The sequence below is a fragment of the Amblyraja radiata genome, chromosome 1 (genome assembly GCF_010909765.2).
Source record: "Amblyraja radiata isolate CabotCenter1 chromosome 1, sAmbRad1.1.pri, whole genome shotgun sequence".
Taxonomy (NCBI): domain Eukaryota; kingdom Metazoa; phylum Chordata; class Chondrichthyes; order Rajiformes; family Rajidae; genus Amblyraja; species Amblyraja radiata.
Window position 1 is genome coordinate 7,644,517 of NC_045956.1, and position 14,503 is coordinate 7,659,019.

General features: G+C 38.4%; 1 protein-coding gene across 3 annotated transcripts in view; it reads right to left on the bottom strand.

The window, feature by feature from the left end:
* Nucleotides 1-14,503, bottom strand: part of kiaa1109 (KIAA1109 ortholog) — a 311,921-nt gene that overhangs the window by 161,930 nt on the left and 135,488 nt on the right. For all 3 annotated transcript variants that reach the window (XM_033016927.1, XM_033016881.1, XM_033016832.1), the window contains exons 25-26: nucleotides 8,204-8,323; nucleotides 1,479-1,759 (exon numbers count right to left, since the gene is read on the bottom strand). In XM_033016927.1, the coding sequence (XP_032872818.1) occupies nucleotides 1,479-1,759; nucleotides 8,204-8,323 (401 nt within the window). The remainder of the gene's footprint in view (nucleotides 1-1,478; nucleotides 1,760-8,203; nucleotides 8,324-14,503) is intronic.

Sequence of the window (14,503 nt, forward strand, 5' to 3'; positions counted from 1 at the left end):
TGGGGGGGGGGTCATGTTTCAGTTACATAAGATGCTGGTGAGGCCATATTAAGAGTATTGTGTTCAGTTTCAGTCACAATGTCATAGGAAAGATGTTGTCAAGCTTGAAAGGGTTGAAAGAATATTTACCAAAATGTTGCCAGGGCTCAAGGGACTGATTGAGCAGGCTTGGGCATTATTCCTTAAAACGCAGGAGGATCTTATTAAGGTGTACAAAATCATGAGTGGTATAAATCCAGTAAATGCAGTCTTTTGCCCAGAGTAGGGGAATCGACAGCCAGAGGACATTAGTTTAAATTGAGGGGGCAAAGATTAAATGGGCACCCAAGGGGTAAGATTTTTTTTCTTTTACACAAAGGGTGGTGGGTGTATGGAACAAGCTGCCGGAGGAGGTAGTTGATATCGGTGCTATCGCGACGTTTAAGAAACATTTGGACAGATATATGGATAGGTGTAGAGGGATATGAACCAAAAGCAGGCAGGTAGCTGTTTGCTAGTTTAGATGGGGCAAGCTGGTCGGCATGGGCCAATTGGGCCGAGGAGCCAGTTTCAACGGTCTGATTCTATGAGACTATTCCCAACAAGGAATCAAGCAGCCTATTTCAAACTTGATATCAACTAATTATGATCTCAATTCATGTTTCTACCATGCCCCATGATTTCTAAACTAATTTTGGAAGGAGGATAAGATGTAAACTCCCACATAAACTCACGGTAAAATCATTACATTTTATTTAACATATTATCACATTGCCCACCATTGGACAAACATAAACAATATTTTGTTTTATTGCATTAAATGAGCACTTTTCACTTGATTACAGATTGACGTACACGCAACAGTGCAGCACGGGAACAGGCCCTTTGGCCCACAATGTCCATGCTGCACATGATACAAAGTTAAATAATATCCATTGCCTGCACATGATCCATATCACTCCAATCCCTACACATCTATGATAAACCAGGTTATAATGCATCTAGAAAGTGCAATATCATAAACCAGAAAACCTTATCTAGTTTATCATTATCACCTAACTGTTGCCTTGCGATACATTTAAAAAATGTATTTTGCCTGGTAATACTCTTTTTTGTTCATTGTATGGTACTATGTCAAACGACACAACTAATTCCTTAAATTGGAGAAACTCAGCGGGTGCAGCAGCATCTATGGAGCGAAGGAAATAAGCAACGTTTCGGGCCGAAACCCTTCTTCAGACTGAAGAAGGGTTTCGGCCCGAAACGTTGCCTATTTCCTTCGCTCCATAGATGCTGCTGCACCCGCTGAGTTTCTCCAGCTTTTTTGTGTACCTTCGATTTTCCAGCATCTGCAGTTCCTTCTTAAATAATTCCTTAAATTGATAGATCAGAAATTCTGAGACAATGGTAATTTTATTAGGTCACAAATTTGGGGCATTTTTTCTGACTGGTGCAGAGGAAGATTACATCCTTTCCATATAAAAATAAGTGTATCGTACCTTTTAGTTCTGTTATCATGCGTTTCCAAGAACAGTCTTTGCACTTCATGTTTTGCTGGATGGTCTGCAGCCAAAGCTACATCTGCGGTGATTAATCCAAATGTCACTGAACCAGTTTCCAACCAATATGACCGGCGGAGTACTGTGGATTGAACTCCAAGCCTACTGTTTTCCAATTGTTCGATGTATTGCTTCAACCGAACATCTTGCATGACAGCACTTACACCTTCTCCAACTGCTTGGTTATGAAGATTACACGTACCAATACGAATGGCTCCTACCTAGAATACAAGAATTGGAAATTATTAGCAGTTGGGAAAATACCACACATCATACAGCATCATGATCAAATTAAAATAGATTGCAAAAATTTGTTTTTGCAATATGTTGTAAATATCTAAATGAGTATTTTATTTTCATAGATATTTTTAAAACCTAATACAATAGAAAGGAAAAGAAAATTCGGAGGCATTTCTAACACAAATTGCAAGCTTGAGCAGAATCTCATTTACAGTAACAGCAACATGTTCTATGATCCCCTATACACTTATGACAAAGATCAGCCAGGAAAGTATTGTTCAACTGCAAACAAAATATAAAGAAGAGGGGGAGCAGGAAGCGCTGTAGTATAGCAAGAAGCACTATAGTATAGCAAGAAGCACTATAGTCAAGCAAGAAGCTCTTTAGTATAGAGCAAAAAGCTCTACAGCTGCTGAAAGCTGATTTCAGAAAATAAACAATGACGACAAAAAAAACCCCTTCAGGTCCAATCACATTTGACAAGAAGAAATGTAAAGAAAGCAACAAGATGAAAGGCTTACAAAAATATTATATTTCTGAAATAAAAGCTGTTTATTAATTCATTTATCGGGTTCTCTGCATGGAAGAAAATAACAAGTACTAATATTACTCAACATAGCATTATTGAAACATAAGATTATTAAGGGTTTGGACATGCTAGAGGCAGGAAACATGTTCCCGATATTGGAGGAGTCCAGAACCAGAGGCCACAGTTTAAGAATAAGGGGTAAGCCATTTAGAACGGAGATGAGCAAACACTTTTTCACACAGAGTTGTGAGTCTGTGGAATTCTCTGCCTCAGAGGGCGGTGGAGGCCGGTTCTCTGGATACTTTCAAGAGAGAGCTAGATATGGCTCTTAAAGATAGCGGAGTCAGTGGATATGGGGAGGGCAGGAACGGGATACAGATTGCAGATGATCAGCCATGATCACATTGACTGGCGGTGCTGGCTCAAAGGGCCGAATGGCCTACTACTGCACCTATTGTCTACATCTGAAGATGGTAATAAGCTTCTGTAATACTAAATAAATAAACTTGCTACTTCTGCACCATACAAATGACATGCAACAGACTGCAACTTCCAGCAATTAATCCGAGAATGGGTCATTTAAATGGTGGCAGGTAGAACCTGCCGCGATACTGCAAAGATCATAGCATGGACCTCAACCATTTACAATCTACTTCATTAACTTAAATGAAAGACCAATTGCAAGGGCCCAGGTTTTTCAGAGCTACCCATATCCTCCAAACTCCCCATTCAGATGAAGAAGCATTATTTGTTGGGACTGCTTGGTGTTCTGCTTTAAGGAAAGGGAAAAGTATCAACCTGGATTCCAATTCTTGACAGGTAACATTAAACTAGTCAAGACGGGGACACAGTTAAACACGCAAAGGATTGTCCTTGCCTGTGATATTCTTGCTCTGAAATTTGGATAGCTTGATGACATCCAAGCTTGTAGACATTCATCATTTTATCAGGATACAACTGGGGCGAATGAAATCTATAAACCTACTTGATGCTTCAAGTCCTACCTCATGCCTGAAAATTGAAGTATGATGCAATATTATAGTTTTCTTACTGACTCTATGAAGTCAGGTTAGGCAGACTGTGGAACCTACAGAAATTGGGAAAGGTTCATTTCTGGAGCCTTCAAAACAGCAATATTGTCATGGACTGCCCTCCAATGAGCATCATTTTATCTGCAAGCATCTCTCTTATTCAATGCCACATTATTTTGGTAATGATCCTATCTTCACCTCATTTTTCCCTGTAACTTTTCCTTTCCTTCCCCCATCACCTATTCATCACCTTTCATTCTCCATGCTCTCATTGCTCTTCTATCTTCCATCATTTATTCCTCCTTCTTCACATCATGGTCCACCCCAAATCTGCTGCTTTTCCATTGATCCTAACACGACAATTCTTCCACAACCCTAATTCACCACTAAAGCAAATTCCCATGTTGTTGACTTAACGCATGCAACAGCGGAGATCTACTAGTACGTAAATAAATGTAAGCCACCCAAACGTACACATAAAATAATCTGGAGGGTTTAAACCTTCTACAGCCATCTGATCCTGTTATACAAAAAGATACAATATTTTTTTTAATTCTAAAAACATCATAAAATATCAAGTAACATTTATTAAACCATTCTGTCATTATTGGCCGCTGCAGTTAACGGTCCCAAATTTTCTGCTGGATAGATGATTCAACATTGCATAATATAGGATGGTTAAAGGGTGGCACATGGTGTAGCTGGAAGAACTACTGCCTCACAAGGTCAAAGACCCCGGTTCAATCCTGACCTCTGTGGAGTTTGCATATTCTCCCTATGTTTGTTTAGATTAGTTTAGAGGTACAGTGCGGAAGCAGGCCATTTGGCCCAACGAGCCTGCGCCGACCAGCGATCCCCACATATTAACATTATCCTACACACACTAGGAACAATTTACATTTATACCAAGCCAATTAACGTACAAACCTGTACGTCTTTGGAGTGTGGGAGGAAACCGAAGATCTGGGAGAAAAACCACATGGTCACGGGGAGAACGTACAAACTCTGTACAGACAGCGCCTGTAGTTGGGATCAAACCCAGATATCTGGTGCTACAAACGCTGTAAGGCAGCAACTCTACCACTGCGCCACCGTGCCACCCTATGTCTGGGTGGAATTCTAGGTTCTCCAGTTTCATTTAGCATCCCAAGAATGTGCAGGTTTGTAGGTTAATTAGCCACTGTAAATTACACCTACAGTATAGAGAGTTGAAAGTAAAAGTGGGATAACATAGAACGAGTATAAATGGGTGATCGATGGTCAGCGCAGATTTTGATGGGATGAAGAGCCTGAGTCCGTGTTGCATTTTTAAATAACCAGTTATTTTCACTTTTTAGTTTAGGCAAAATGAATTTGATGAGTGTGGAAGAAGCAGGCTACATCACAGCTGAGTATATTCAGAATATTTTTCAGAAATTCAGAATATTTTTCAGAAATGATAGCATAGGAACCAACAAAGAAGCAAAACAAACGAGCTACAGCCATCAGGCGATTAAACACAACAATCTCCAAATAAGCTCTGAATTACATAGACTTGGGGGCATTGGCTATGTCTTTTTGCACTATTATCGTTAGATTGTCTTTGTTTGTACACATCTATACATATATAAAGTTCAGCATATATGCTGCAAGTAAGAATGTAATTGTTCCGTATGGGATATATGACAATAAAACGCTCTTGACTATTTTAACAGCCAAACAGTGCTTGAAGATTAATTTAATAACAATCATGATGTGATCAGCTTCAATGTAATGTTCGAAAAGGAATAATAAATAATCTATTATGAAGATTCGATGTTTAGGCAAACCTTGCAACGACGAAATGAGGCAAGAACATTGGGGTTAAATTAGGTTAAACAGTTAATGAAAGACATGACAGAAGACTGGTACACATTCAATTTGTATCCTTAAAGAGCAAGATCTCTATTCAACAAGAAATCATAAATGATGTCAGAAGCAAACAACATAGAAAAGTATTAAAAACATTACAATAAAAAAATTAATAATTTGGTAGCAAAGAGGCAACCAAAGAACAAATACCAGTGACACAACAGAAACTTAAAGGTCAGAGAGAAAGAAAAAGTGGGAGAAACTGAAAAAAATGCATATAAATCTGAAGTATACCTATATTGAAAAAAGGTATTGTCAATATAAACTGATTAGAATTAAAATCTAAATGAAAATAAGGCAATATCAGACCTATTACTTTACATCAGTATTTGCAACAGCTACAGAGAATCATGCTGGAGCTGCTGAGGAAATTAATACTGGGTCAGGGTTCGAAGCTCACCAAAAATTGTTCAAATAAAATAGTAAATTGAGAAAAAATAATGACAATATGTGAAATATCTCCAAATGAGATGGTTTCCCTTCAAAGGTTTTGAATGAAGTAGCTGAGAATAATGCAGTGACCTGAACTAATATTTTGAAGTTCTCTCAAATCTTTACAGCAGCAAGGTTTGTACTTCAATAGGCCTATCACCTATACAATCCATTATTAAATGACTGAACACTTTATGAAAGACAACTCATGCCTAATAAGACTGACTAAACCTTTGGTGAGGTTATAAAAATAACAGCCAACAGGATGGAATTCAAATGGAATTTAAGCAGCTGGATTTATATTTATTTCTGGAAGTCTACAGAAATCCTACCTTAACTTAACATTTCATTGTATCTCTGTAGAAGACAATACAAAAAACATTGAATCATCTAGCTTAATAAGCTAATATCTGCCTTAACATTATCTAAGATGGGCCTCTACCCACAATTTCACCTATCCAAGTCCTCCAGAGATGCTGCCTGACTTGGTATGTTATTTCAGCATTTGTGTTGATTTGTAAACCAATATCAAGACTGTTCCCTTCATAACTCCCTGGTTAACTCATCCCTTCCCACACAAACCACACCTGCACCAGGTACTTTCCCCTGCAACCGCACTTGTCCTTAGACCTCCTCCCTCAACTCTAACCAGGGACCCCAACAGTCCTTTCAGGTTAGGCAGAGGTTCACTTGCATCTCCTCCAACTTCACCTACACTATCCACTGTTCGAGGTGTGGACGCATATATATCGGCAAGACCATGCACAGACTGGGTGATCGTTTCTCTGTACACCTTTGCTCAGTCCACCTTGGCCGATGTGAACTCCCAGTTGCCAAACACTTTAACTGCCCTTCCCATCCCCATATTGACCTTTCTGTCCTGGGCCTCCTCCATTGTCAGAGTGAGGCCAAACACAAATTGGACGAACAGCATCTCATATTTTGCTTAGACAGCTTACAACCCAGTAGTATGAAGATTGATTTCAATAACTTCAAGCAGCCTATGCATCCGCTCTCTCTACGTTCCTCTCTCCGCCCTAGTCGCCGTACTAGTTTCACTGCCGTCCTGTTGAGTTACACTGTCTATATAACTTGTTATCACCTAGCCCACAGCCAACAATGGACCATTGTGGGCTCCACCTTTCCTTGATCATTAATTTTTGCATAATTTTAATTCAATTGTTCTATATCTCTCTCTCTATATATCTTTATCTCTCTCGTTTCCTTTTTGCCTGACTCGCAGTCCGAAGAACGGTCTCGACCCGAAACCGTACATATTCCTTTTCTCCAGAGATGCTGCCTGACCTGCTAAATTACACCTGCTTTTTGTGTCGATCTTTGGTTTAAACCAGCATCTGTAGTTCCTGTTATCTTTCTTAATTCTAGCTGGTTCTACATCTAATTGCATTCCGTCACACAAAATAGTATGTAGTACAAAAACCTGTATATTTGAAAATCTGTATAGATATGGAAGACATTCACATACATATAATTATAACCAAAGGGTTTGACTAAGAGCATTGAGAGTCACAAGACTTAACTATAAGCAATAAATGAATCAGAAACTCTGGATTAATTATTTTATTTTACATAATTTAAATAGTTACAAGATTGTCCTTCAGTTGAATTAGAAGACTTGGATTTGTGATCTGCAGCAAAAAAAGTAAGTACCTTAAGTCACAAAATGTCATAGCTAAATAAAAAAATGAAGCTTTCAGACTTTACTGAAGAATATAGATCAATGTACATGAGGCCCATTCTTAGACACGTGTGTGACCAAATATGAAAATTTAGGAATACGTCTTCTAATTCTGAAAGCATTACAGCTATATTGTTTTGTACTGTATATATGATTCATATTTATTTGGTTTATCAAGTGAAATATTTATGTTATGCTGACATTGTTTGTTTAGGGTCAGAGGTCAAATATAACTGGTCGTGTGTGACCTCACATGGAAGCTTTTTCTTCATAACTCAGTTTTATCTTACAAACTCTTGTGAATTTTAAAAAGCTAGACTGTTCATATCTTTAGCAGACATGCATTGTAGTTCTGTAGGTAGGAAAATAGCAATGAATAAGATTAATCTCTCACAAGATTTTAAAAAATGTATTACTTTATGTGATGCCATTTGGTAACATGTGTGACATTTTGGTTCATTTTCCAAAGAATGGCCCATGGGGTGGAAGATTGCAACCTTCACGTGGTCCGCCCTGTTTCGACGAATGCAATCAATCCGGCGTACACAATCAAATAAGATCAAATAGAACAAGTTGTCCTACAACTTTAGGCTGTGCATGCCATACGCAAGAAGAAGAATGGCCCATAAGTCTTATTCTATAATACCAACAATACTCTTCATAACAATCCTAGTCACCATCACCTGGTCCCATCAGCAGAACCCATCATTGTTGGCCACCATAGCTCTCCATATTTTACCAAAGATAAGCCACGTTTACAATATTTTAGTTCGGCAGTCATACATAGCTCATTTAACAGCATATTTCTCTTTGGTTTGGAAACAAATGAAATATAAATTAATACCTTTAAATTGCCTGCACAACCATGTTCAACGATGAAAAGATCTGCACCATCAATTCCTATGCGAGTCATAATGTACTTCAAATCGTCTGATCTCTGACACGGTCCAGGCACACTTTTCAGCTAATGATATGTAAAAGAAATCAGAAATAAACATAGGCTGAAACATCAACAAACATTGCACATTTTGATTACAGAATTAAATAAAGAAAAGTTATCACTTTAGCCCAGATCTGAAATTCTCCAACTTGTTCATTGAATCTTCATTCTGAACCATTGCTTCCCTAAATCTGGCAACATTGGACAGCCTGGGATCACTGTGGTTTTTCAGAACCACCCGTTTACAACTGAGCCACTTCAAGATGCAGCAAATCCATTCTGGAATTTAGCAACCTAACCAAGAAGTGTTGCTGGATGGAGAATGGAGGCATGTATAAACATTCTGTTGGATCATGAGTGTAAATACAATTCATGTGGATGAAGCATCTTGCTTTTTGGCATCATCCATATTCAACAACTGATTTGTGATGAGCAGAAGAGAGGAGGCATGCTTGTTGCATGGTTTGTGTGCACAAAATAAAAGCATCATACAACAAATTCTGACTGTAAATCTCTACAACTAATCTGCACTTGCCATGTGGAAACTTTCATATTGTTCCTCTGCTTTTGGGGTGAGTAGATGGATGCCAGAAATCAATAATGTCAGCAGGGTTCCAAAGTATTATTCATCTCGTGACTGGCTACAACTCTTTAAGCACGGATTCCATTCAGCACATTACCATGGCTAACCCGGCTCCATACAAAATATTAGGCCACTCGTCCATTGCACTCCATCCTCTCAACTCCATCTTCCTCCCTTCAAAGCACTATTGCGTCAATCCCCTTTTCTTCTGATGTATAGGACATCAGTCTTCTAACCGTCTCTCGAGTATCAGGTAGGAGTGAGGAGGGGGAGGGGGTACTGGTAAGTTGGGGGGGAGAGGCAGGGGGGAGTTGCTTCTGCTTCACTCAGTTTAAATGAAAAAAGTTATCAGTAACATTCAAGTATATATGGCAGCCTTCAGCACAATAAAATATGACATTACAAAAGCATACTTTTATAAAGAAGAGGTTAAAATCTACTTCCTATCCATTTCCACTTAGGGTCCATGGGACATCAGCAATCAAGTTATCATTTGTTGTTGATGTCACGTGAAAATAAATAATTGTCTCCATCAAGTCGACACAGGAGGGACTGGTTAGTAACCACTGACATCAATTCCCGTCGGATCATATGCTACCCGCAGGATGCACCGTATCAACTCGATAAGCAATTCTTACTCCTTCAGTCTCCAGGACCAAGATGAAAATTAGGGATGTGATCATTTGACACCAGATTCCTTGCAGAAGGAATGTATAACTTCAGGGCTACTAAGAGCGGGTCAGTATAACTGATTTATCCAGTGTTATTGACATACAACGCAATCAAAAATTAATGAGTACTAAATATAACTTGAAGTTACACATTAGTGTAATATGCAGCTTGGAATCACATTAAGTAATTTAGTACTGATTATTATATTTAAAATATTATTGTTATAACAGGACTTTGACACTAGCTTTTGTTGTCATCACAAATTCTTTCCTTCACTTAGTTTTCTATTGCAAAGCAATTTTTTCAAAAATGATTCAGCAAACAGACTTCATTTAATATCTGAAGAGGACTTGATCAAGAAGATAATCCTCAAGACAACCAAGTGCGCAACATTTTACCAAACATACAACCTTTCATTTTCTGAAATCTATATCCACACGTCAAAGACATCAAGAAACAATGAATTATATTTTCACTCCCTTTGAAATACTGGCAACATTCTAATAATTAATCATAAATTAATATGCCAAAGCATCTGAAACCACTAGTCCACATATAGAATGATTCATTTGTTCTTATCTGCATGTTTGCATTTATTGGAGATGTCAAATTAAAATAGTACCATTTAATATAAAATACCGTTCTTTGAGTGGCCTGGAGCTTTAGAATATCAAAAACAAAATTGATGAGCAACAAGACTAAACTGATTAATCTATTCAATTTAGTTCCACATCTGTTGAAGCATTTCTGGAAGTAAGCTCACTGGTTAATTTCGAACCCTTTGTTCAATGTGCCCAACAGACTTTTAATAATTGCCAATTAACCTTTTCATTAATAGGTGCATTATTAATAGACATTTAAAGTGAAAGCAAACTATAGGGATTACATGCAGTCTTTAAAAGAAGATTTCAATTATAAAATGTAATTTTAAAACTATATCCTTAGCTATAAAGGAAATTATTCTTATAACTAGTGGACTAAAACACTATACACCAATGGAAGTGTTAAATTAAGTAATTTGAGGTCAAATCACATTTCAATCCCTTTGTAACTGAAACAACTCACAAATGTACAAATATATCAAATATTAACCTGAAGCTAATCAAATCAAATGTAGGCTACATTTAATTTAACCCACTTATTTTATATCAAGTATAAATTGATTTGGAATGTTTTGAAAATAATTGCCTTGGAAAGTAAAAAATGAATAATTACTTAGAATCACATTTTAAAATCACTTAATTTCAAAATGTAAAATATTTTTGATTGCACAAATGAAGAACAGAAAATAATTACTGTAATGTTAAATGGTCTAATCAAGAATTTTACTTGCAAGTGGCATAGAAATAATACCATTATGTAATTTAATAAATTCAGCAAAACAGAGAACAAAAGTTGAGGGGTATCACAGTAAGTCAAGTGACCGAATTCCAATTGAAATTTTTCGACATTCTTCATAACCCTATTAAAAGAGACTGACAACACAACAATTAATCTTCCCCTACTACCCTTCGCAGGAAGCTGCCCAAGCAGCTGCGGCTCACCTGCAGTCCGTCTGTCTTTTTCTTTTTTTTTTGTTTTGTTTTCTTTTGTCTTGTTGGACGTATGTTTCAGTTTATTTTTAGTTGTGTATGTGTAGGGGGGGCGGGGGAAACATGTTTTAGTCTCTTCCTTCGGGGGGGGATGCGACCTTTTCTTTGTCGTATCTCCGTCTCTGTCTCCATCTGCGCTGAGGCCTAATCGCGGAGCTGGCGGCCTCCAACTGAGACCCACTTCGAGGCTCCGGAGGCAGAGCCAGGACTTACCATCGCGAATCTGGCCGACTTCGGGGCTGTGGTGGCGCTGCGGCTGCGACCCGACTTCGAAGCCTCGCAGGCTTCAGCCGCGGGCCCAGGGGACGAAAAAACCGGGAGGTCGCGGGTCCCAGGCTGGTGGCCGATTCTCCGGAGCTCCCGCAACAACAGCTTCGGCCACTGGACTGGAGGGTGGCAGCTTTGTCCGCCCCGGGCCCCGGAGTTTGAACTGGCTCGTTCGCAGAGCTCGGATTTGGTCGCGGGACTTACCATCACCCGGCAGGGGGCGCAACATCGAAAACCCGAATCGCCTCAACGCAGAGGGAGAACAAGGAAGGAAGAGACAAGAACCTTAAGACTTTTGCCTTCCATCACCGTAAGGAGGTGCCTGGTAGACTCACTGTGGTGGATGTTAAACTGTGTTCATTGTGTGTTCTGTTATTTTATTCTCTGTCATGACTGCAAGGCACGTAATTTCGTTCAAACCAAAAGTTTGAATGACAATAAAGGATACTTTATACTTCACTTTATACTTTATAAGATAAATGGGAATATGGGCCATTTGGCTGAAATGGCTAAGTGCCATTTAGCTATGATCCCACTGTAAGATAGAACAGGTTCACGGGATTTCATTTTATTTCCTATGCTTTTGCCCATGAAATTAAAGTGATTTGAAAATGGTCATCACATTCTAGTTTCCTTTTTTATTTTGGAAAGGGCACATGAAATGCCAGCAATAGATTTACATTATTACTTCATCACCAACACTTATGAAATTAATTTTGCTGAAGGGAAAAATGTAATACACCATCAAATCCAAACTAGAATCGATCAGAAAATAAGATGATAATAGGCTCCCCATCGTAGAACTTTAATCAACTGAGCATTATATTTCCCATACAAAATTATCATTGGGACCCAGTTCTGGGGCAGGAAAGAAGTGTTTAACATGGACACATTGCACTATAACATTATCACAACCTATGTCACAACAAGGATGTTAATATATGCTTGGAAGGGCTTGAATTTAAATTGGCAGGGGGAAGTGCACCAAAATATGAAATGAAAAAGAGGAATTTGGGACACTATAGATTTGCATTGTCAAATAGGAATAAGGGACTAAATGGAATACCATTAAAGGGGAGTAGAGTAAGAGAGATGACAAGAAATACAAAAATAAGTTTACAGTAGACTGAGATGAATAAAGAACAAGTTTAAATAACTATGTTCCTGCGTTGCACTGTTGTATGGTGTAAGTATTCGATGGGTTAATTTAACCAGATCTTGGATGATACATCAAACAAGATATTTCATATATTAAGTACCTGCTCACAAGAGATGCAAGTAACGGAACGTAAATCATAGATTCTTGGATTAGAGAAGAGATAGAAAGAAACATTTCTATGATGAAAGTAAAACACAAGGTATATGACAAAATGTGCAGTGACAACCAGACTAAATATAGCAAGTTGTGAGTAATACTGAAAAGGATAAATAAATAACCAAAGTGAAAGTGAAGAAACTATCAGTTAATATAAAAGACAGTCCAACGCTTTCTCTAGCTATGTAAATAGCAAATGTATAACAATTGGAAAGGTGAGGCTGACCACGGATAAAGAAGGCAATCTACACGATGAGGCGGTAGGCGTAGCTAGAGTTCAAAATGAGTGCATGGATCCAATCTTTATAAAGGATGAGAATGCTACCAAAATCTCAAAAGTTGAGGTATTAGATATAACAGAATTAGTGAAAATTGATGATGAGGATGTATTGCACAGGCTCCTTAAACTTCAAGCAAAGAAAGCAGCTGATCCACATGAAATAGATCCTGATCCTCACATGTACATGGAAATGCCAGAGAATAGAATATGACCAATCTATCATTCTTGTTCCAAAATGGGTACAAGAACATGCTAGGGAACTAAGGGCCAGTCAATTTACACCTCATTTGTGAGAATAATAATCAAAGAAATATGAAAAGACACTCAGTAAAGTTGATGGAGAGCCAACAGGAATTTGGTGAAAGCATATCATGTTTGACTAACAAATGAATTTCTTTTGCAGCAAGAGATGATGTTATGAAGGGAATTAAGTGGATATGTCTTTCATGATATTCCAGCTTCCGAGACAAAGTCCCGAGGCAAAGACAAATACTGCCTCACAAAATTGAAATACATTAAATTAAAGGCTCAGCATCAGCATGGATAGGAAATGTCTTAAAGGCAAAAAGCACAGATTAGTGATAAATTGTCTTCCGGGGGTTAGTGCTTTATAATCTATTACAAGTGAGCAATCAACATTTCCAAATTTCTCATCGTTTGAATGGCACAAAATTGGCATGGTGATGACAATGGTGATGACAATTGTAACACTGCAAGAAGACATAGGAGAGTTAGCTAAACGGTCAGCTGAGTGACAGATGTAACTGAATTTAGGGAACTGTGCGCTGATACACTTCATGGGGGAAAGAAAAGAAAAAGAGTTGACCTAAAGGCACATTTTTAAAGGAATAGAGTGACCTTAGCGCATATGTACAGTCAGTGTAGGAAAGAGCTGCAGATGCTGCTTTAAATCGAAGGTAGACACAAAATGCTGGAGTAACTCAGCGGGTCAGGCAGCATCTCTGGAGAGAAGGAATGGGTGACGTTTCAGGCCGAGACCCTTCAGACCTATTCCTTCTCCCAAGAGTTGCTGCCTGACCCACTGAGTTACTCCAGCATTTTGTGTCTACCTGAAGAACAGCCAGCATTGCCAATGAGATATTGGCTGCCATAAAATATGCTGCACTGGTTTAGTCACAACTAAATTATCACATCAAACTCTGGTCAAATCACTTTCATAAAGATGTGAAGGCCCAAGCGAAGCTGCAAAACTGATTTATTTGAAAGGTCTAGGGTTCAAAGGATGAGGTAGGTTCAGTTACAAAGTTAGACTGGAATAAGGGTTGTTTTCCCTGGAGCAAAGGAATTGGAATGAAGATTTGGTGGAGGTACACAAGGTCTTGATGAATTTTAATTGGGTAAATAAAGAGAAGCCATTTCAATTAGTAGTTAAGGGAGAGAGAAAAATGTTTTCTGTGTATTTAGAAACTGAACTGTACTTCTTCAAAATCAATCATGGATTTCAAAGGGTAGTTGGATGGGTGCTTGACGGAAT